General features: G+C 42.3%; 1 protein-coding gene across 3 annotated transcripts in view; it reads left to right on the forward strand.

Moving 5' to 3' along the window:
* Positions 1-1,810: 1,810 nt before the first annotated feature.
* Positions 1,811-23,590, forward strand: part of VIT (vitrin) — a 93,056-nt gene continuing 71,276 nt past the window's right edge. For 2 of the 3 annotated variants that reach the window (XM_032497343.1, XM_032497342.1), the window contains exons 1-2: positions 1,811-2,101; positions 22,865-22,934. Coding sequence is in view for 2 of the 3 variants with exons in the window: in XM_032497342.1 (XP_032353233.1) it covers positions 22,883-22,934 (52 nt within the window). In the remaining variant the exon portion in view is untranslated. The remainder of the gene's footprint in view (positions 2,102-22,864; positions 22,935-23,590) is intronic. The other variant, XM_014566084.2, reaches the window with a different exon arrangement.

Raw genomic sequence — 23,590 nt, forward strand, 5'->3', positions numbered from 1 at the left:
TACAGATGGAAACTAAGAAACAGAGAAGTTAGGGGACTTACCAAATGGCAGGTGCTAAAACCAACAGTCAAACCTAGGTGATCTGGCCTGGGGATCATTGTTCAAATTCCATATCTGGTTCTTTGCTTCTAGCTGCTACATAATATTTCACACAGTTTCACCCCCCATACTTAACTCATAATTCTTGCCAATCTGATGAAAAGAAAGTGATATTTCACTGCTTATTTTAAAGGGATAATTTCTCCCTCTCTCTTTTTTATTGTGGTAAACATGTATAACAAATTTTTTTCCATTTTAATCATTTTAAATTAGTTAATTCATTAGCATTAACTACATCCATAATGGTGTGCAACCAGAATTATGTATTTCAAAATTCTTCATCCCCGCAAACATAATTGCTTTTCAGTTTGCATTTCGCTTTGAGTATCCCTTTATATGCTTTCAGTACCTTTACATTTGATTCTGCCTTATTCACAAGAAAGTAAATTAAACTAATGTAAAAAAAAAAAAAAAGAAGAAGCTCTAAGTGTTAACATAGCACATTGCATCAGAGTCCGACAGTCTTGAATCTGAATCCCAGTTCTTGCCTTTCCAGATGAGTGACCCTGGGAAAGTCATTGAATCTCCTGGAGCCTCAGTTCTGTTATCTGTAGGATGGAAGTACTGGTACTGACCTCTCTAGCTGCTTCTAAGTGGTAAATGAAGTTCATACATGCAGAGGGCTAATCACCACTCCCAGCATTAATAAGTATTTGATAAACGGCGATTTGCATTGTTATTATTAACAGTAATAGAAATATTATTAGCTATGCTTGGGCTGCCATTTCTGAACCTTCCTTGACTCAAAGCATGGGACATGCCCTCCATGTGGCAGAAACACCCTCACCATGAACAAACCCAGGCTCAAGATTTTGTGGAGGAAGAAACAGGATTGAGAAATCATTTAAATGCAGAACCAAATGGAGAAAAAAAGATTCAAACCATAATCTTAAATAAGGAGCCATCCCCAGGCTGCTCGGGGAGATTCTCCTCCTCGGACTGGGGCTGTGTGGGTTCAGGGTCCCCGGCGGGCAGAGGACTGGCTCTGGGCTCCCCCTACCCTGCTGGAAGGAGGAGGCTCTGTCACACTAATGAACATTTGGATCTCAAGGAATGCCAGATGTACTTTTTATGGTCTGTTTTTAAGATGCTGTGATATGCTAATGTAATGTTTTGGGTCTGAATCCTTTCGATGTAATTGATGACACTAACATGTAAATAACTAAAATCCGGCGGATTTCACTCAGATGTGAGCTATCCATCATTATTTTTTGGAAACAAGAGTCAGGTTTTACTTCCCCCTATTATTATCTTGTGTCCCGTTCCCAGCAGCCTAGACTACGGTCACTTCATTAAACTTGCCAAAATTGCAGAAAGGACTGAAGCGAACTAAACCAAAAAAAAAAGCTTTAAACATGTAGGAAAATTATTCTCACTCCACAAGTGAGAGTCCAGTAGAATCAGCTCGGTAGTGTTTGCACAGTTTTCTTTCTTTATGTAGTTTTAATCCAGCTGTTCGCTAGCATTTGAAAAAGAAAGAGAAAATTGAATTGCCCTGCTTAAGTCCGTTTTAAAGTATATTTCCCAATTTCCATTTTATCTAGATGTTTCTCTTCTACTTTTCAGGATTTCAAATTGCAGGATTTGCCTACTGAAAATGTGTGCTTTAGGCTAGAAAAGAAAATTTAGACATCCTTACCCCCCCCCCCCAAAAAAAGCAAGTGGGAGTGGAAATTTAAAAGAGGACCGCCTAGTTCAGCACTAAAACCAGTGTGAGAAGCAGTGTGTGTGTGTGTGTGTGTGTGTGTGAGAGAGAGAGAGAGAGAGTGTGTGTGTGTGTGTGTGTGTGTGGTGTAAAATGTGCTTTTCAAAGTGCTGAGAGGTTGATGGGAATGTTTGATTAGCTCCTCTCAGAAGAGAAAAGGTGCTTGGACCTCTTCTTCTTTCTTCTTTAAGAATAATTTGGATGGGATCTGTGATGCAGACAAGCTTAAGCAAAAAAGGATATCCATTCTGTGTGGTGGAAGAGTTCTGAAAAAAAAAATTGCTTCCTTCAAACAAGGTAGGTCTGATAAATTTCTAAGCTATGTAAATAGTTTGCTTTCCATTTCTTGTCCTGAAAACATGAAAATGTATTTTATCATTAAAAACTAGAATACATCCCTTGACCAAGTAATCAGTCTGTACAAATTTCAGTCTCAGGAGATTTGAGATGGGAGTGGGTGGTAGTTGCCATCCTTGTAAACAGCTAATATTATGTATATCAACTATAAAGAAATTGTGCTGAGATAAGATTAGAACAAGATTTTCACTGTATCTTTAAGCCAACTTAATTATGGTTAAAATATGTTGAAAAGTATAATGCTTGTGCAGAACTTTAAAGTTGGTTTAAATCTATTATCTTGCTTTTTTTATACCTTACTTGCTGCGTGGAATGCAACAGCAATGTAATAAATTACTTATAACAATGTGTGAAAAGCAGTATGAGAAACGGGCACATTGATGCTAAATTAAAGGAGAAATTACTTAGTGTTCTATACTTCTCTCTATTGAGACAGATCCCAGTGGAATGTGGCTAAATGTGCAATTCTGTACCCTGTTTACACTGGAAGTGTTTTCTTAGGCTGAATGCTTCTTTAACTGATAAGCCCAAGAAAGGGCTGGCATTGTTAAGTCTACTACTGTAGCCCAGCTTTGCACAGGGAAACAGGATACGAAATCTCTTTTCAGCATGATTTGTGTTAAACCAGTATAAACATGAAATAAATGCCTCGAGCTCAGGTTAAACAGAGAGGATAAGACTGAATAATTAGACTTGATGGTTTGCTCCGAACAACCCATGGCATCTTTGCCATCCCCAAACTGAGAGTGGAATTCAAGATTTTTCTTTGGGTTTATTGTAAATATAAAACCAGGCATTCTTGGCCATGGTGGTTATTCAAAAAATGTGAGCACTAAGAAAATAGCATTTTGCCATTACGTTGGGTTGCAATAAATTTGGAAGTTTTGGTGGTAAAGTTCTGAGGTTGTTTTCCCCTCGGTCCCTTGAAAGATGAAAATAGCCTGCAGCAAGGCAAGATCAAATACTATTTGTTTGTGTGTTTTCTCTGTTGTGTGTGTGAGCTGCAAGCCGTAGCTACTCCGTCCATAGGAAAGCTGGGAGTGCCTGTCTTTTATTTATTGAATTAAAATACCCCCTTTTATAAAAGGGCTTTAGACAAAGAATTGCAAGAGTACAAGGGCTGCATTTTTAATTGCAATATGCTGGTTTCCCAGACTAAGCTTCATTTAAATAGATCTTACACCTCACCACTGAAAGGAAATACATTAGGAAATGCTTAATATCTATCCTGACACAGCGTTTACTTTATGAATAACTTTTAGAAGATCTAATTATCTTTTCTGCCAAGTTGCTGATCACGTGAAGAATAGTTCCTTTCAAAGAAAATGCACTGGGTTTGAGGATGGTTTATGAATAGCATCAGGAGAACAAAAATGCTTGTGCTGTTCTCATCTGTAATTCCGGTAGGACATGCTGTCTACAGGAAAGCAGTGCAGTTCAGTGCTACATCCCAAGCCAGGAGTCCTAAATGACAGTAACAGCTCTGCCACGACCTAGCTGTGTTTCCTCAGGAGAGGTGTGTGACAGTTTTGGATTTTTGTTTCACCATCTGAAAAACATAAATAGCAATGCCTGCATACACCCCCTCCCAGGACGGTCATGAGGTTCAATACTGATTCTCAGTTTGAAAAGGGTTTTGAAATGTGAAAAGTTCTAAAGAGATGGAATTGTTTTCCCTGCATATTTAAAAAAAGAAAAAAAGACTGCACGGGAAGGAATCATTGATTGTAAAATAAATGTCTTGTGGCCTCCAGGATGTTCCCAGTACACATGCCCAAGTGTGCAACTTCTCTCATTGCTAGTGTGGAGGCATGAGCCAGGCATTGAGAGCAGTGGGTGCAGGACAGAGTGCACTGGTCTGTCTGTCAGTGGAAGGGCAGTCTAGCTGTGTGACCTTGGGGAGATTACTCAACATCTCTGTCTCCATTTCCTCACAAATGAAATGAAGAAGTCGGACAAGAGTCTCTAAGTTTCCCTTCTGATCCTATTGTTCTATGCACTGGAACATCTCCAATGTCAAGACACAGCCAGGCCAATTTCACTGTTGAGATGTTCCGTATATGACAAAATCAGAACAGGGTCATGAACCCTATGGTATATTTAAAATATTTATGTTTACCTAACTAAGGACTTTAACATATACAAAAATGAAATGTAACATAATTTTGTTAGTGAAATGTAACATAAGTATATGCATAAATATATATATTTATACATATCTATCCATAGGATACTGAGGACAGTGTGGTTAAAGCTGTATGACAGACTTCGTTTAGTTCTCTGGAGTATTTCTATGACTGCATAACCTCATGTGGAGATAATGTCAAATATCTAAATTTAAGGCCAAATGCCCCCCACCCCATGCCATGGACCCTGTGGGGTTTGTCAGGAAGGAGGCACTGCCACTTCTTAAATATGTTAACTTTGGCAAATTCCTTAAACCCTCTGGACCTCAGTTCTCGCATCTGTAAAAAGGGTCTACTATTAGTGCTCACCTCACAGGGTTGTGGCAAAAAGCTTCAATCGGTGCCTGGTACCCAAATGTTAGCAAGTGATTTTTCAGCATGTGGGACTGGAATGCAGAAATCAGATCAGCTGTGAAACAAATCATCTGCAATCCTCTTCAAACTTTTAAACGTTAACTCTTTGGATGTAGTGAGCACATAAATATGTGGGACTATGGGATATTAATACAATTATTAGAAATTTGTTGCCATCTCTTCACCCAGAGAATCTGAGATATTCAATTGATCAGCAAATACTAAAGCAAGAGAGGCAACTTCTGTGATGTCTGTATTTTGAGAAACCTCAAAGGTCCCCCACTGGCTGCCTAAACACGGGTCTTCCTGTGGTTTGCAGAAGCTGGTGAAATGCCTCACTCCCTCAATACGATTTGGTGAGAGAGCGAAGTACAAAGGGAATTTGCTAGTTTTTACAGGCATGAAAGTTCCCTGCACAATGGCTGTGAGCAGCTCCTGCTAGTGCAGAGAATGGGGCAAGAAGGGAGCCACAGAGCAGAGCAAATTTAGGCAACACATCAGAAATGGCTTTTTGATAGGGCCAGTTCTTAAATTTTAATGAACACACAGGCCTGCACACAGACAGCCAGGGCCCTAAGTCCTGTCAATGGCCTGCACCGCTGGGCTCCCCTGCAACCAGCCCCTTCAGCTATGCACCTGTGCCCGCCAGCCCAACTCCTAGCACCAGACGCCACTGCAGCGCACAGCCTGTGGTGAGGCCCTGCAGCCACAGGAGTGCACACTGACAGTCAGGGGCCCCACAGCTGCTAGTGAGCCCGAAGGTGGCCCCAGCCCTGGCGACCCTGGCCCTTGCCCCTACATGTGTGTCCGCAACCGGCCCTGCCACCGCACCAGCACCTGCACCTGCAGCTGGCCTTGCAGCCCAGTGTGTGCGCGTTGCCAGCTCCCACCACCACCACTGCCTGCCCTGGTCCCTAGCCACTGGTGGTGCCACTGAGGACCCCAACAGTCCCTGCAGCCACCGTGGATCCCCTGCAGCGTTCTCCAGGGACCACACGGTTGTTGACACTGTGGCCTGAGTTGTCAAGATATCAAGTCTCCCTGGATTTGGAGCCAACAGAAACCCCAGACTTGGTGCTCGGCACTACTAGACCAAGGCCACAGCGCACTCCAGTGTGCGTCCACCCACAGGTGAAGGTCTCTCCTTACAGGAGTCAGTCCATGAAACTGGAAGGAGGCAATTGCTTCTTCAAATGCACAGACATCCACACAAGGCTACAGGGATCGTGAAGAACCGGGGAAACAGCACCACCAAAGAAACAGTAAACCTCCAGTAACTGACCCCAAAGAAATGGCGATACACGAGCTGCCAAAGAAGTCAGAATAATTCTTCTAAAGATGCTCCAAGAGCCGCAAGAGAACACAGATAAATAATGTAACCAAGTCGGGAAAACAAAATGAGGAGCTCAACAAAGAGACAGAGGACTTTAAAAAGGACCAAATGGAAATTTTAATTTAAAAAAAACCACACACACACCAAACAAATTCACGCCAGTCTGAGGTCATCTAGGTGAATTCCTGCTTGCAAACCAGGAGGTGAAGAGCTAAAATTCACAACAGAGCAAAGACGACTTCAGTTTTGTTGACTGCATTTTCCTATGGTTGCCTTATCCTGTAACACACACGGTTGTGGAGACTGGATTCAGAACTTGTTAAATCAACTAGAAAACTTTTCCATTTCAACAGCCTGCAAACCTTCAAGAAGTCCTGAGAGACCGCCCGCCGGAAATGCTCAGGGCTGCCCGGGAAGTGCACGGAGCAGGCACCAGGCGATGCTCTGGGTTGAGACCCATAAAAGCTGCACATCATGTGGCAACCTGCAAAAAGCCCAACACTCCCTGCGGCAGAGGTTGTGACTTGCTGGGATCCGCTGCTGCATTCCTCGGTGCTCATCCCCTGGGGGAGAAAGATGAACTGAGCTAACGAAGGCCAAACCCTTTTCTGAGTCAAATTCACAAGCCAGGGTCTTGACACAACAAAAAGTTCATTTGGTTTAGATTCAGTTTACAGAATATTTGGGTGGTTCTATCTGATTCTGGTCTTATAATTTTAAAAACTGTTTAGGCCCATTTCTGCTTCCTTATCACTTCAGGGGATGGTTTTTTCCAATTCTTCTTAAGAATGCTAGATGTCATTCCTCAGCCATTCCATTGGGCCAGCTGTCCTACAACCACTTGGAAGATTTTCGTGAAAATGAGCTAAAGATCCCCACAAATCTCTGAGTAGAGGAGGGAGCAACAAAACTACAGAACTGTTCCCTTTTGGGGCCCGAGAAGAGTTTATTCCAGTGACAGTCACAAAGCCATGTGGTTCCTTCACCAAGAATCCTAAAATCAAGCCATGGGTAATCCTGGGCAGAATCTTACTGAGATGGATTTAACTGGTGGCTTTACCTCTGTTATGTCCTAAACTAAAGTCTAAGTGGGCCATGTTTTGCGAGAGGATGGTTATGAGAGTAATGATGACAATGACAATAATCATGATTAACCACCCCAACAACAACCTTAAGTAGTGACAGCACTTACAGAGTTAGTCTTCTGAGCCAGGCACTACTCTAAGCCCGTTCCATATATTAACTCATTTAATCCTGACAGCTACCACAGGAGATGGGTTATTGCTCTTTCCACTATACAGATGAGAAAACTGAGGCACTGAGAAGCTGTCCAAGGTCACATGGCCAGTAAGTGATGGAGCTCAATCAACATCAAACCCGAGCAGCCTAGTTTCAGAGCTCACATTCTGAACTAGCCAGGCCACAATTCACATGGTCCTGGTTTTTCTATCACTGCACCAAATTAATCGTTGCCATCCCTGAAAACATTGTGTTCAAGCCAAATTAAGTTTCTAAGGAAATCATTCCTTTTTGCAAGGATAGTCTCCCCAGTAATACTGATAAAAGGGAGTGGAGACAAGGAACTCATGGGAGAAGTCCTTTGAGAATGAAGGGTTTTTATTTCTGTCATTCTTGAATCATCTTCTGACTTCAGAATCCCTTTTCAGGTGTGTTGGGAAGACCTGACTCTCAGAGGGGAGGCCAAGGAGCAGACCTCATTATCAAGTTCTTTGAGTCGCTAGTCCCCAAAAGGTGTCCTTTATCCTCACTCTAGGGTTAAGTTGGCAGAGAGTCACAGAAAGGATCGTACTTCCCTATGACACAGACGACTTCAGAAAATCACTTTCCCTAATCAGGGTCTCTCCATTGACAAGACTCTAGTAAAAATTTCTCAAATTCTTTCCCTCAGTGAGAGAAAGGCTAAAGTTTTGTGTGGGCATGTGGTAAAAATTCATAAAAATCACCCTTCAGGCTATAGTAAGAAGAAATTCTGGGTCTGCATTCTTTCTTCTCAGAAACAAAAAAAAAACAACAACAAAAAAAAACTATTCCTTTGGGGGAACCCAGTGTATAGTTTCCAAGGCATCAGGTCACTGGCGTCTCAATGCAAAGCGAGTTCCCTCCTCGGCCTCCTTTGTATACCAGACAGAGAAAACCTGCTTTGGATGTAAACGAACAAGTCAGCTTGCCCAGGCTGGATTCACCTGTACAACAGAGCGAGTAGATCTGTGCTCTGAAAGGGAATCTAGGGAAGCACAGAGATTCAGTGAAAGCAAAATAAATATTTACTGGGCCCCCACCATGTGCCATCCACAATTCTGTGTGCTTGGGATGAACAGAGCACGAAACACTCTGCGTTCTCCTGGGGCTGCCAGTCTGGGACCATGCACTTAAGAGGTCTGGGTCTGCTGGTGATATGGGCTGGGAAAACCTTTAGAAAGTAGGACGAGGAGGTTGGACAGAGCAGTGATGATTTGCACTGTGTAGTTAGATAAATGTCTGAAAAAGGGACACTTAAACCAAGAGAGAGGTGAAGGAAGCCAGGGAGCGACCTGTGTGGATCCCCGGGGGAAGAGCAAATGCAAAGGCCCTGGGGTTGAACCGTGCTTGGGAGACCAGTGCGTTTCTGGAGCAGGCTGAGTGAGGAAGAAAACAGGTGAGATCCAGGGTGGACTTCCTAACACCTCCAGATTTCCCCCAGACGCCTGCAGTGCCCACTCACACGCTGTCTGTGGGCAGTTTCAGACTCTGCCCTGGATGAAATCTGAGTAGGTCCCTTAATATTGCATACTTCGTAATATTACAGGGGTTTTGAAAAGAGCTTGCTCACATCACCGCCTCACCTCAACAACTCAGTTCAGTTATTAATATGGAGGTAATACGTAGGTAATGCTTAAAGACACAAAAGTTGCGTGTCCAGTTTCACCCCCAACCCAGCCCCAGGCTTGCTTTCTGCACTGGGGAAGGGGTGTGACTGCATTCATTCTTTCTCTGCTTTGCACCTTTACCCCTCTCCCCTTGACTGTAAGGGTGGTCTCTTCATGTCCAGAGTTGAAGAGGGGACAGAGAGGAGACATAAAGGTGACAGAGGGCCTTACTGGTTAGTACTGTTGTGAGCTGGCATCTGGATTCCCTGGGTTTGGTGGGCGTGCACAGCTGTTATCTGTCCCCACGGAAGCACCTCCATGGGTTCTTCAGAGATGCGCCCCACTCTGCTGGGACCCCTCAGTGGCATCTGCTCTGGCTGGGGGTTTACAGTCCCTCCCTCAGCCCCTGAGCAACCGGGGGTGACCTCCAGCCACCTCCTTAGCCCTCCCTGCACCCGGCTTGGGCAGGACCTAAAGCAACCTCAGGCTGACTCTCACACAGTTAGTCTTGTTTGCCATGAGCGATTTCCTCTCCTGACTTAAGCAGGAGTCAGACACCAGTCCATTGTGCCCTCAAGCCCAAGGGACACAACAACTCAGTCATTTCAACTGGGTCACTGGGCATCCAAGCTGGACTTCCAAAGGAAATAACCAAGAACCAGGATCCCCAGTGACTGCCTCCCTCCAGACAGTACAACAGGTTGTGGAAGCCGAGAGGGCAGCTGGAAAGCAGAGGGCAGGGTTACTTCAGGAAAAGTTGTTGGCACTCTCCCTCCCCAGATGCAGAAGAGGAGCCGTGGTCTCCCCGGTCCCACCTGCTTCAGGTGATGGTGAGAGGAGCTGCAAGGAGACCCCTTCCAGAATGTGGAAGCAGCTGGTATTCAGTCTCAGCTGAAACTAAGACAAAGGATCATCCCGTTTTAACATCCCATTACACAGCCAATTACAACACACTCAGATGTTTATTTAGATGGGTGTGTTATGCCTGGTTAAACTTAAAAATATGCTTGGTGCATCACATTACCCTAAATAACATTTGTGTGAGGGAGAAAGCTGTGTGTGAGTTCAAGCCCAAATATGGCTCTCAAAAAAAAAATCTCTTGTCCTGATAAGTAAGACAGTTTTATCACTCAGTATATGTATTTCACAACATGCATCTAAATTACTGTCAACAGCGTATTTCAAAAAGCCTAGGATATATGCATCAAGACAAAAAGGAAAGTGAAACTATCTGATACAGTTGTACAATGGGGTGGTGAGTGGGGTTAAATGTTTGAGGCCTGGAGTAGAATTCTGGTTCTGCTACACATTCGCTCTACAACTTACTTCTGGCTTACTAAAGTTGAACAGCTTACTAAAGTTCCCCAAGCCTCAATTTCCTACCCTGAAAAATGGGTGCAAAAGTACTGACCTGATAGGATCACTGTGATAAATGAAATCGCCCATGCGCAGTGTGTAGCATGTGAACATTCAGCAAATGACAGTGATTATTGCTGGCGTGGACGCTAAATTTCTCAGACTTTCCACGAAGAGGAACAGAGGACTGATCCCATCTCATGTCACAGGCCACTAGACAGCACGACTGTCAGGAGGGACGTGGAGGAGGCGCAAAGGCTCCGGCAGAGCTGGGAAAGGTCCAAGAAGCCCTCTGGAGCGTGAGGCCACAGGGCTCCCACTGGGGAGCTGGGTCTCCTGCTTCTCCGTGACTCCTTCTGCTGGTCCCCGCCGATTACTAGGACTTAATCCTCCACGGCCCTCAGCTCAGCCGCAGTCACTGTCCTGCTCCACACCCTGCGTGTCCCCCACGCCTCTGATTGCTGGGACTCAGGAATGCCCTTTGACCCGCAGCCCCAAGCCCGCCTCTCGGCAGCCTGGGAAGAGCTGGAGCCCTGTCATCTGAGACCAAGGGGGCAGACGGGAAGATACTACGGATCCTGCAGACCCGCCCTCATCTTCCTGCCTGCCTCAGCTGGGAGGCTGTGCCAGACCCGAAAATGTTTTTCTGGGCCTCAGAATTGAAGGCAGACCAAAAAGCACAGAGTGTTCGGGCCAGGCGGGGCTCTGGGGATCACAGCTGGACTTGAAGCAGATACCCAGCTCCACACTCACAGCGGACGGCTCCTTAGCAACCACAAACCTCAAAGCCCAAGGGAGAAAACACACTGGGAGGAGGCAGGGCTAATCCACAGTGTCAAACACATTAGGGAAAGAAGACTCTGATGAGAGAAACTCATCTTCCAAAGCTTTCGTGAGAATCTTCTAAACCGGGAACGGTTTCCAGAGTAACTAAGGGGCACAGTCATGGTCCACCTGGCCTTTTACTGAGCTCCTCTCCCCTTCCCCCAGATTTACTGCTCTCCGTGCCCCCTTCCATTACAGAGGATAAATAACTCTTGGAAGGAGTTCTTTAGAGCTCATTTGGGGGCATGCCTGCAAACTAGTATTTTTTCCCACTGGCAATATAAGATCTAAACTACCACTTCAGAAACGTAATTACTGTTTGCAGTCTCACTGGAAATCACTATTGGTCCAAGCCTTTGTGGATGTGGAAAGCATTACCATATGTCAGGTTCTTAACGATGTACAAAACGATGGTCTGAAACACACGCACCAGGAAAGGCTTTCCCCTTTCGGTTTTGTGACATGTAGAAACATGCCACATGGATCAATGAACCTAATGGCATTGATCAGTCACTGAACACACGCTTTTTAATCCATACCACTGCCCAGGAGTGAGTATCTTTGCTTTAGGATTTGCCCTGACTGTGTCTGGTGATCAAAAGTGACCCCAGAGAAAGGGATCCTGAGTAGCTCACACCTTAGTCATCAAAAAAACAAACAAACAAAAAAAACCCACCTATAGTATTTATGGACAATTTCTAGATTGGAACATCAGTGAGCATAAGATTCTTATACATATACTGAAAAATAAACATTGTCAATCAGTTTCTCAACCCTGACACTACTGGCACATCAGGCTGGATAATTCTGTCCTATGTGTCCTAGGCGTCTAGCAGCATCCCTGGCCTCTGCCCACTACATGCCAATACCGTAACACCAATGACTCTTTCCTAGGGGGCAAAATCACCCCAGGTTTTGAGCCATGCTCATAAATATACCAGGAACTCCACATCAGGACAGCACAATTTCAAGGTCTCCCCTCCTAGTTTTCCTCCCAGAGCCTCCCAGGCATGCAGGCTGTGTTCTTCTTGCTCAACGGCTGCCACAGTTCATGGGGTTCCTTGCCACACTTCTTCCCAGAGCTGGCTCCGGGGTTGGGTAAAGCCACTCTAGAGACCTCTGCTTTGAGGCTACTGAAAGACAAGCACACACAAAAGGCCTCTTCATTTTACATGTCTTCGCGTACCTACTAATCATTTCAGGGAAACAGGACACAACTCAACAACAAGCATGAAAAGCATTTTGATCAAAGCCTCAAGGAACAGAAACCAACTCAAACTGGCTGCAGTAAAAGGGCCCAGAAACATCTATGTCCTGCACAGGAGCTCAAGTCCAGCTGGGCCTCCTTCGGACTTGAAATGGGACCCGGGAAGTGGCCAGGAACCAAAGCAGCTGCTCTCCCTGCCTCTCCCAGGGCCATGCACTTTATCTTCTCCATCTCCCCCGTCTTTATCTTCAGAGCCCCATGTGGCCTTCAGCTGGGCTCCCAGCTTTCAACGCTTTTAGGGTTTCGATTCCAAAATCCCAAGAAAGATCTTGATTGGCCTAAGTTTTGGGGTTTTTTTGTTGGTTTGTTTTTTGTTTCGTTTTGCCAAATTATAGGCTTTTGACCAGCTGAGTCCCTTAATTTCATCAAGTGTTATTTTTACATTTGACTATAATATCTGAGCCACATACTTCAGGGATCTTTTCTGTTTATTTGTTTTGGGGGAGGTAATTAGGCCTATTTATTTATTTATTATTAGCTTTTTTTTTTTTTTTTTTTGAAAATGGAGGTTTAGGGATTGAACCCATGACCTCGTGCATGCTAAGCACATACTCTACCATTGAGCTATCCCTCCCCCACTTCAGGCATCTTGTAAGGTTATAGACATAACTAGTCTTTTAAAAGTGAGACACTATACAAATGAGGAGTGGAATTTTTATTTCATAATACTATTATGTATAGTAAATGGTGAAGTAGCTTGGAATTTACAGTAACAGTCATGTGATGAACCTGATAGAGCAAAAAGAGCACAAAATTGAAATAGAGAAGATCTGAGCTGTGTGACCTTAGGCAAGCCACTTCACTGCTCTGTATTACAGGAATAATCACGTCATCTACCACCTCAAGAGGTTCTTAGGTGGTTCTGATGAGAGGATTGCTGAAAAAAACACTCTGCAGGTTCTGCTATAAACCTGTGTCATTACTGACTTCCCTAGGTGAATCCACTGTATGGACAGGCACTATGAGTTAGAAAGTAGCCAGGAATACCCTTACAGCAGCAAGCCCAACTGAAAGGGAAATGCATTATCTCCCATAACAGGTGGTCCAGAGGTGGGCCCAGCCTGCACGCACAGGACAGTCAAAGCTCCAGCTTCATTTCTCTGTGATTCGCTTGGCTGCCTTCCTCTTATTTGTGCTGACTTTTCCCTCAGACTAACTAGCCTCATGGTCACAACATGGCTTCCAGCACAGCTAGAACAACCTGCTCCCTTGTTCATTTCCAACAAGAGAGGCGACCTTGCCTGAAAAACATAGGATTCCAGTTTTTCCTTTCTGTCTGTCTGATACAACTCGGGACACAGTCCACTCTTGAATAGTCATGATCAACTGGAGGGGGCCATGTACTGATGGGCTCAAGCCTGCAGTCATGAAGCAATCACCAGCAATTTTATATATATAAAATCAATCTTGGCATAGACTTGGACTCAGGATCCACCCCAGGAGCTAGAGATGGACCAGCTTCTTCTGAGTCCTCTGGCTATATTTATTCCCTTTACTAAGCTGGGGTTGTGTTAGGAAGGAGGAAGTGGGGAAGCAGGTTCTCGGCTTAGGCAACCAACAATGTCTAGTCCAGACAGCCTGACTTAGGGCACATGTTCCAGGAGCCTGGTGTGTCCTCAGAAGCCAACATATTGAGAAAGGCAAAATTTCTCCTGTCTTCCTTGCTTATTTGGCTTGAACTTTTCTTTGGGCATTCCTTACAATAAAATTAGGAAAGAATTGGAAAGAAGGGAAATAAGAAAGACAAATTACTGTCCTCCCTGGCTTATTCTTTCTGTCTCCTTCACAGAATACGGGGGACTATAATAGTGACCACTGGAGTCGTGGTAACAGGAAATGCAGTGTTACAGGCCTGGCCCTGAGGAATGTGATCTATTTAAAGGTTTACTTGCAGATTGAGGTCACCTCCACATTGTAAAGGCCTTTTTTAGTGCCAGCCTTCCCTTTTCCAGCCTTACAGATCAACTCACATCCACTGACAAGCAGCTGAGGCTTTACATTAGGCAGAGATGAAGAAAGCAAGGCTGCAGATGTGGCTTCTCCCCATTCAGAGATGTCTGTCCTCAAGGGATTTTTGGCATTTTGGAAATATAGCAGAAGCCTCTCATAACTATTCAATGTTTCCAAATGAACACTGGCTCTTTCCACCTTGTGGACAAAGGGTATTGTTAGGTGTTCCCCCATGTAGCATCATAGATCAGACAAACACCAGCATTACATAAATCCTGCATGCCCACTAGGGCAGATTTTCTCCAAGTGAATGGCTCATGGAAGCCTCAAGGGGCCTTATTAAAAATGATGAATGCAAAAATAACTTTTAAGCCCTCCATGTCTCCCCATTACCTAAAGGATGAATTCCGCATTCTTTAGGCATGACTTTCAAGGCTGACATGGCCTTGCTTTCCTCCCTAACAGTCTGACTCCTCTCCCAGCCTGGCCCAGCAGCTCCCAGGTCCTGAAGCTTCTCCATCCCCTTTGTCCTGTCCTTCCCTCACCACTCATTGTCTTCCAACCTGCCAGTTAAATGAATTCAAGCCTCTTCCAATCCTCATGCCTCAGGCCTATTCAGTCATCTACCCTTTTCGTTATCACATATCCTTGAGAGCAGAGGGTCTCAATTGTGGCTGCACAGTGGAGTCACGTGGGGAGCTTTAAAAAAAATATGGACTCCAACTAAGACCAATTAAATCAGAATGCGGATGAGGGAAGTGCACTTGCTTATTATGAAACATCTATGGCAAGCAGTGAAACGAAATGCAGGGCCTCTACACTCAGACTGCCTGGGTTGAATTCCAGCTCCTCTTCTTTCCAGCCCTGTGACCCTTGGGCGAAGTACTTAACTTCTGTGTGCCTCCAATTCCTTACTTCTGAAATTAAGGCAAGAAACAGCCCCTACTTGATCAAGTTGTTGTGAGGATTAAATGAGTTAATATATTACTGACACTTAAAAAGCTCAGTTAATGCTAGTTATGATGAGTGCACATCAGTTTCTTTCTAGAAGACTCACAGCAACCTGATGATAGGTCCTACACCTTCTTCCTCTCTGCCTAGCACAGTGTACACACCCAAAATCTTTTGGAATGATTAAATGGATGCATGATTGAAGATGAATTTTGACTTGAGGAGATCAGAGAGATTTACCTAGAAGAGGTGGCCCATGAGTAAACTTTGAAAAATGGATAAGCTTGTGAGAGGCAGATGAGGTGTGGTAAGGTATTCCAGACAGAACAGTAATAAGAGCATAAGCCAAGACACAGATGTGAGGGTGTAGAGAAAAGACCAAAAGCCCGGGGTGTACTGGAGTCAGAAAAGAGGATTACAGAAGAGAATTGCAGTGAGATGGTATGAAAGGTAAGGTGGGCCACTTCATTAAGTTTGTGATGCCTCACTAAGGAATATGGGCTTTGTTCTGCAGAGAATGATGGACTGTGAAGAAGAATTCTGAGAGTGAGTGCACAGTCAGACCTATGCTTTGGGGAAGTGATCCTTTCCAACCAGAGAGAAAGGTGACCTGGAGCAAGAAAAGCAAGAGTCAAGGAGAGGGTTAGGAGATTACTGTAGCTTCTCATTTGATATCAACACTATCTGTATATGTTAAGTGTTCCCAAGAGATCATTCCATTAATTTCTGATTTATTGACATTTGTGCACAGGGTAAAAATTTAAATATAACAAAGCTGCTCACTCCCATCTCTGATCACCACTTACCCAGTTCTTTTCACCTGAAGCAACCACTGCTTTTGAAAATAAAAAAGATTATAAGAGTACTATGAATAATTGTACACCAGCAAATTGAATAACCTAGATGAAATGGACAAGTTCCCAGAAATGCAAAACCTACCAAGATAAATTATGAAGAAAAAAAAATAGACCTATAATTAGTAAGGAGAATGAATCAGTAATCAAAACTCTTGCAACAAAGAGAAGCCCTGGACCTGATGACTTCACTGTTGAATTCTACTAAACATTTAAAGAAGAACTGACACCAATCCTTCTCAAACTTTTCCTAAAAACTGAAAATGAACTCATCCTATGAAGCAATCGTTACCTGGACACCAAACCAAAGACACTACAAGAAAAGAAAACTATAGTTTCCCATACTAATACAATATTCCTTATGAACATTGATGCAAAAAGATCCTCAAGAAAGTATTAGTAAACTGAATTCATCAGCATATTAAAGTAATTATACACTATGACCAAGTGGGATTTCTGTAATGCAAGAATGGTTGAACATATGAAAATCAACTGATGTAATACACCATGTTAATAGAACAAAGAGGGAAAAACCCACATTATTATCTCAGTTGATGCAGAAAAAGCATCTGACAAAATTCAATACTATTTCATGATAAAAACGCTCAACAAAATAGCAATAGAAGAAAACTATCTCAACATAATAAAATTCACATATGAAAAACCCACAACAAATGTCACACTCAATGGTGAAATACTGAAGCTTTTCCTCTAAGGTCAGGAGCACAGCAAGGACACCTGCTTTCACCACTTCTATTCAACATAGTATTGGAAGTTCAAGCCAGAGCAATTAGGCAAGAAAAAGAAATAAAAGGCATCCAAACTGGAAAGAAAGAAAGAAAATTAGCTCTGTTTTTGGATAATATAATATTATACATAGAAAAGCCTAAAGATTCCACAACAAAATTGTTAGAACTAATAAATGAATTCATCAAAGGAGCAGGATACAAAGTCAACACACAAAAGTCAGTTGCATTTCTGTACACTAATAATGAACAATCTGAAAAAGAACTTAAGAAAACAATTTCATTTACAACAGCATCCAAAAGAATAAAATATTTAGGAATCAACGTAACCAAGGAGGTGAAAGACTTGTACAATGAGAACTATAAAACATTACTGAAAGAAACTAAAGAAGGCATAAATAAGTAGAAACACATCCCATGTTCATGGATTGGAAGGCCTAGTATTGTTAAACTATAAAAACTACCTTAAGCGCTCGACAGATTTAACACAATATCAAAATCCCAATGACATTTTTTGCAGAAATAGAAAATAACCATACAAAAATTTATATGGAATCACAAAGGACCCCAAATAGCCAAAACAATCTTGAAAAAAAAAAGAGAGAGAGAGAGAGAGAAGAGCTGGAGGACACATAGTTTCTGATCGAAAAGAACTTATCACAAAGCTAAATAGTAATCAAAACAACGTGATACTAGCATCGGTACAGACATATACACAAATGGAATAGGACAGAGAGCCTAAAATGAACCTACATATATGGTCGTGATTTTTTTGCCAAGATTATTCAGTGGGGAAAAGGCAGTCTCTTCAACAAATGGTGCCAGGAAAAGTAGATATCTACATGAAAAAGAAAGAAGTTGGACCCTTACCTAACACCATATATAAAAATTTACTTGAGTGGATCAAAGATCTAAATGTATGACCTAAAATTATAAAACTCTTAGAAGAAAACATAGGACAAAAGCTTCACAACCTTGAATCTGGCAACAATTTCTTGACTATGACACCCAAAAGCATAGACAACAAATGAAAAAATAGATAAATTGGACTTCACGAAAATTTTAGAATTTTGTGCACCAAAAGATACTATCAGTAGAGTAAAAAGGCAACCATAGAATGGGAAAAAACATTTGCAAAGTATATATCTGATAAGGGATTAATATCTAGAATATGTAGAAAACTCCTAATATTTGACAACAATCAAAAAACAACCTGATTAAAAACTGAGCAAAGGACTTGAATAGACGTTTCTCCAAAAGTATACAAATGGCCAAAAAGCACATGAAAAGAAGCTCAGTATTACTAATCCTTAGGAAAATGCAACTTAAAACTACAATGAGATGCCACCAGATACCCATTGGGATGACTACTATCAAAAGAAACAGAAAATAACAAGTGTTAGGAAGGATATAGAGACATTGGAACCTTTGTGCACTGTTAGTGGGAATGTAAAATGATATAGCCACTCTGAAAAAACAGTATGGAGATACTTCCAAAAATCAAAAATAGAATTATCATATGATCCAGCAATTCCATGCACAAAATAATTGAAAGTAGAGTCTCAAAGAAATATTTGTGCTATGTTCATAGCATAATTATTCACAATAACTAAAACACAGAAGCAATCCATGTGTCCATCAGCAGATAAATGGATGAGGAAAATGTGGTACATACATACAATGGATGGAATATTATGTAGCCTTAAAAAGGAAAGGAAGTCTGTCATATGCTACAACATGGAAGAACCTTGAGAACATTATGCTGTTTGACATAGGCCAGTCACAAAAAGAAATTACTATGATTCTACTTATAAGAGGTAGTTAGAGTAGTCAAAATCACAGAGACAGCGGAATGGTGGTTGCCAGGGGCCAGGGAAAGAGGAGGATAGAGAGTTACTGTTTACTGGGCATAAGGTTTCAATTTTACAAGACAAAAAGAGTTCTTAAGGTGGATAATGGTGATGACAGCACATTACGAATTTATTTAATACTGCTGAATTGTACACTTAAAAATGGTTAAGATAGCCAATTTTATGTTTTTGTATTTTACCATAATTTTAAAAATTGGAGGAGAAAACTGTGAAGAACCTTAAAATTATAAGGCAGTATTATTATTTATTTTCTAACTCTGGGCAGCAAGAGATCTAATTAAATTGGCTGGCTACTCTTCTTACATTAATTATATTTTTATCTCACAGCAGCCTTCATTTGTCTCACCAGAATTTCATATTCAGGATTCTTTATATTACATCTCACAGACCAGTCCACAAATTTATGAATCAGGAACACGTTCTTTTGAAAACCTCTATTGTTCCATTTTTGTGAGAACCCTGCTGGGCACATAAGACATTAAGGTTCCAACATTACTGTGCAGCCCATAGCTCCCTGATGTGGAACTGCCTGTAGAAACTGCTTAACAGTGCTGGTGGCCATCCCAATGCCCAGCTTCTGGAAGGGCTGAGAGAGGGTTTGAATTTTTTTTCACACATTTCAAACGGCACATTTACATTTTAAATGTATAAGTAAATGAACCAAGTAAGGAGAGAAACTGAAGTGGTAGGAAAGAAGCCTCAAACCATTCTGATTCCAAGAGGCGAGAGCGATTCTGGTCGGGTTCCACTCCTGATGAGTCAGCACTGGGGTGATACCTCCTCTGGGGTTAGCATGTTTCCTGGAATCCTGTTTTTTCCCCCCACTCCATTCATCCCTGTGTGTAAAGGTCAGGTCCATCGTGTCTTCTCAAGACATAGGACAGATCTGAGAGCCCTTCTCTCTGCAATTTCCTCTCTCCTTTTGGTATGTTTGTTGACTATCAATAATGCTTATTGAAATATAATCCACATACCATAAAATACACCTTTGAAAGTGTACAATTCAGTAGCTTTTAGACTATTTACAGATTGTCTTCCTTTTGTTTTTTTTTCTTTATTTCCTAGGGACAGGAAAGAGCCCCAACGACTCATTCATTGATTCAGTATAGTTACTAAGCACATAAAAAAAAATCAAATCAAATCAAAATCCCTGCCCTCACAGAGCTTGCCTTCCAGTGGAGAACACAAACAATAAACAAATACAATCAGCAAAGTATGGAGTCTGTCGGAGGTGATAAGTGACTGGCAACCAAGATGGTAGGGAAAGGACAGGGTGTACGGATGATGATGCGTGGGACAGGGATTGCAAATTTAAGTTGGGTGATTAGGGAAAATCTCAAGAGAAGATAATGTTTAGGCAAAGACTTGAAAGAAATGAGGCAGTAAATCGTGTTCTGACCTGGGGGCAGGGCATCCAGCTAGAGTTAACAGTAAGCGCAGAGACCCTGAGGGGAGAGGTGTGTTCTAGAAATGAGCTGGCTGTGCCTGGAATTTAATACGTGAGGAGAATAGAAGGAAATGAGGTCAGAGGGGCGAATGGTGGCCAGTCTCGTGGGGTCCTGAGCCACTTGCCAAGATTGTACCTTTTATTCTGAGTAAGGTAGAAAACCGGAGAAGTTTTCATCTGAGAAGTGCCATGAACTGACTGACGTTGAGCAAGAACATGCTGGTTGCTGTGTAGACTTCAGTGTGAAGAGGGACACAGCCTGGATAGAAGGCTAAGTGCAATAACCCAGTGAACCCATGGCCTGGGCCAGGCGGCAATGGTAAAGATGATGACAAGTGGTCAGATTCTGGATGTATTATGAATGTACAGCCAACAGGCTTGGCTGATGGAAAAGATGTGGGACATGAGAGAAAGAAATCTAAGATGATTCACAGACAAAGTGTCCAGTGCTGGATGGTAACAGCCATTTGGAGGAGCTAGTTAGGCTAGTCTGGTAGGAGAGCTTAATACCCTGCATTTATTCCAAGAGGAGACTTACATTTGTAGGCCTGAAAACATATGAGTTGATCTGCAACTTTTCAAATTAATAAAAGACAAAAAAGTGTACTTGTTATCACACTATTTCCGAAATATGACTCAGCTATTTAATAGATTGTAATGTATGACATTTTTATTTTGAAGATAAAAACCGTTATTTGCCTATTTCTTAGCCAGTGGTCAACTACCTTAATTAGGAAAAAATTTTTTAACACATTGCAACTGTTGCTAGAAATTGGCAAAGTGACGGGTTCTGTTTGGGCTTACTCTTGCTGCCTAATTTAATTGTTTGTAATAAAGCTTTTCATATACTGAACAGTGTTATTTAAGTTAATTGCATCAAGTGCTTGTATTACTGCCTCAACCATAATTCTAATAATTGCTTCTTGTTAATAAACTCTGCACAGCACTGTATCCAAATATTAAACATAAGCTTGCTCTAGACCTAGCTAGTACCAGATTGTGTTTCTCTCTTTCCAAATCTCCATGCAGTAACACCACTTTGGTTGCTTCAAAATCAGCTACGATGGGAGGACTTACAACACAGAAATTGGCAAATGCTCTAAATCAGGGCTTTTTTTTTTTTTTTTTTCCCAGACAGCAGGTTTCCCAGCACACCCCTGGGCATACCAGAGTATAGGGTTATGAATGCCAGCTAGAGCCTAAAGGCCACAGAGCAGTGGCACTGGGGGGAGAGGATGCAGTGGGAGCCACCTGCCACAGAGAGGAAGAGGGCTTTATCACGGACAGTGCTTAGAGTTGCTGGTTTATAAGGATAACAGAAAGCAGAACGATTTTAAGTCTTTAAATTCTCTACAGACAATGTGCTTCCTTCTTGCCTAAACCCAGGGCAGATCCTTCCCACCTACTCCCACCTCCACTCTAATCATACTTACTGCCTGATCACCAGGAGTATAACATTTTCTCTTTCTATGTCTTAAGTTTCCTTATCTGTTCAGCTGGGATCATAAAATCTGCCATCCTGCTCAGTGTGCAGATTCTACACTATGTAGCATGCACCGTATGTGTTCAATTAACGGTGGTATGAATACACCTTCCAGGGTCTCATAGCCTTAGTGAAGGGGAACTCCTAATAGATCAACAGCATCTTCTTATCCACTGTGCTTTCCAATCTCTAAGCCTCTGTCAGTGCTCAACCTCCGACTCGGAGCCACGTCATCTCCTATTTTCATCTTGCAGAATTGACCCAGTTGCTGCCAGCTCTATGAGGCTCTGTTTATTCCCACAGCTGACATAATCTCTTCCTCCTCTAAAATTCCCTGACTTCTTGGGGGGACTCTCTGGCACTGTCTCAGACCTACTGGATTAGAATCTGCATTATAATAAAATCCCCAGGTGATTCGTATTAAGATTTAGGAAGCCTTGCTCTAAATCACTGGTTCTCGAACTTGGCTGCACACTTGGAATTGCCTGGGGAGATTTTTAAAAAGCTTAATGCCTAGATCCCACCCCCAAGAGATTCTATTTCAATTGGTATGCGGTGCAGCCTGAGTATCAGGGCCTTTTAAAACTCCCAGATGATACTAATATGCAGCGAAGTTTGAGAACCACTGGCCTGTAAAGCCCCCCTTATTCTCCCTTTTGGGGCCTGCACACTGTCTAATATTATGTTTTTTGTGTCTACATATGTTTTCCCACATCTATTAAAGTATAAATCTTTTAAGAACAAGAACTATTCTTAATTCAATTTTATAGCTTCCTCTCTAACAATACCTAGCCATATATGTTTAATAAATATTTACTGAATGAATAATGAATGGATACTCTTTGTAATATAAAACAGTTTGTAATCTAAAAATGTTCTCTAAATACCATAAATGTGGCTTTTGTCCTAATTTGAAGGCTGGTTGAACACATCCTCGAAATTGTGGAATTATTTCCTCTTCAGTTCTAAGGCCAGGTCTCTGAAGAAGAGGAGGCTGGTGGCTAGAATAGGTTTTCCAACTGAGAACAGACTCTCTGGGTACCAGTGCCGGTAGCCACTGCCATCTCTGTGAGGTGTTTACAGAAAGCCACAGCTTGAAATCCTAAGACTCCAGAGGGCAATGCAAAATGAGGCAGCCCCTCCCTACACTCTGAGCATCCAATGCAGAATTCTTGGCTGAAATATGACGGTGTTACTGTTTCTTCCTCCCTAGGGTGCCATTTTGGTATTTATGGGGATTGTTGTCCTCACTATGAAGGCATCTGTTATTGAAGTGTTCCTTGGTAAGTACTTTTATATGTGTATCTGGATACGCTTTTAACATCCTCCTAATGTCCACAGAATCCTGCCAAGAAGAGGTTTAAACCAAGACAGAGCATATAAACAGTTCAGTGTATCTTTTTATAATAAACATTTTGGAGAGATGTTTAACTGCAAATGCTAAACATAGATCAAATTCAGGATGTGTGTCTATATATTTTTTATAGAGAGCAAATATATGTATTACATATGTATGCCTCTATGCATTACACCTTATGCACACATATACACACACACATATTTGTATGTATATGCAACTAGCAAATATTTCAGATAGAGCATATTTACAGGTTCTGAATTTAGGGATCTTCTTGTTTCTTAATTTCTCAAAAAAAAAAAAAAATCTTATCAATGACATGGTCTTACTTGGACCTAATGGCAACTCATACTCTTAGAGATGAAACCGTTTAAACTTATCCATTGTTATCAGAGAACACAATTTGGGGTGGGCCCTGAAGGAGCAGCAGGTCAACCAGAAGAAAAGTGATGATGGGTTCAGCACTAAGCACAAGGTTAATCTTCTGCTAGTCTTGACCCCAAGGCTGTAGCCTTGTCAGGTAGAGTGACCCTGTGGGTCACTGTAAAACTACTGCCAGCGCAGGGTACAAAGCCCTTTCAG

Source organism: Camelus ferus, chromosome 15 (genome assembly GCF_009834535.1).
Source record: "Camelus ferus isolate YT-003-E chromosome 15, BCGSAC_Cfer_1.0, whole genome shotgun sequence".
Taxonomy (NCBI): domain Eukaryota; kingdom Metazoa; phylum Chordata; class Mammalia; order Artiodactyla; family Camelidae; genus Camelus; species Camelus ferus.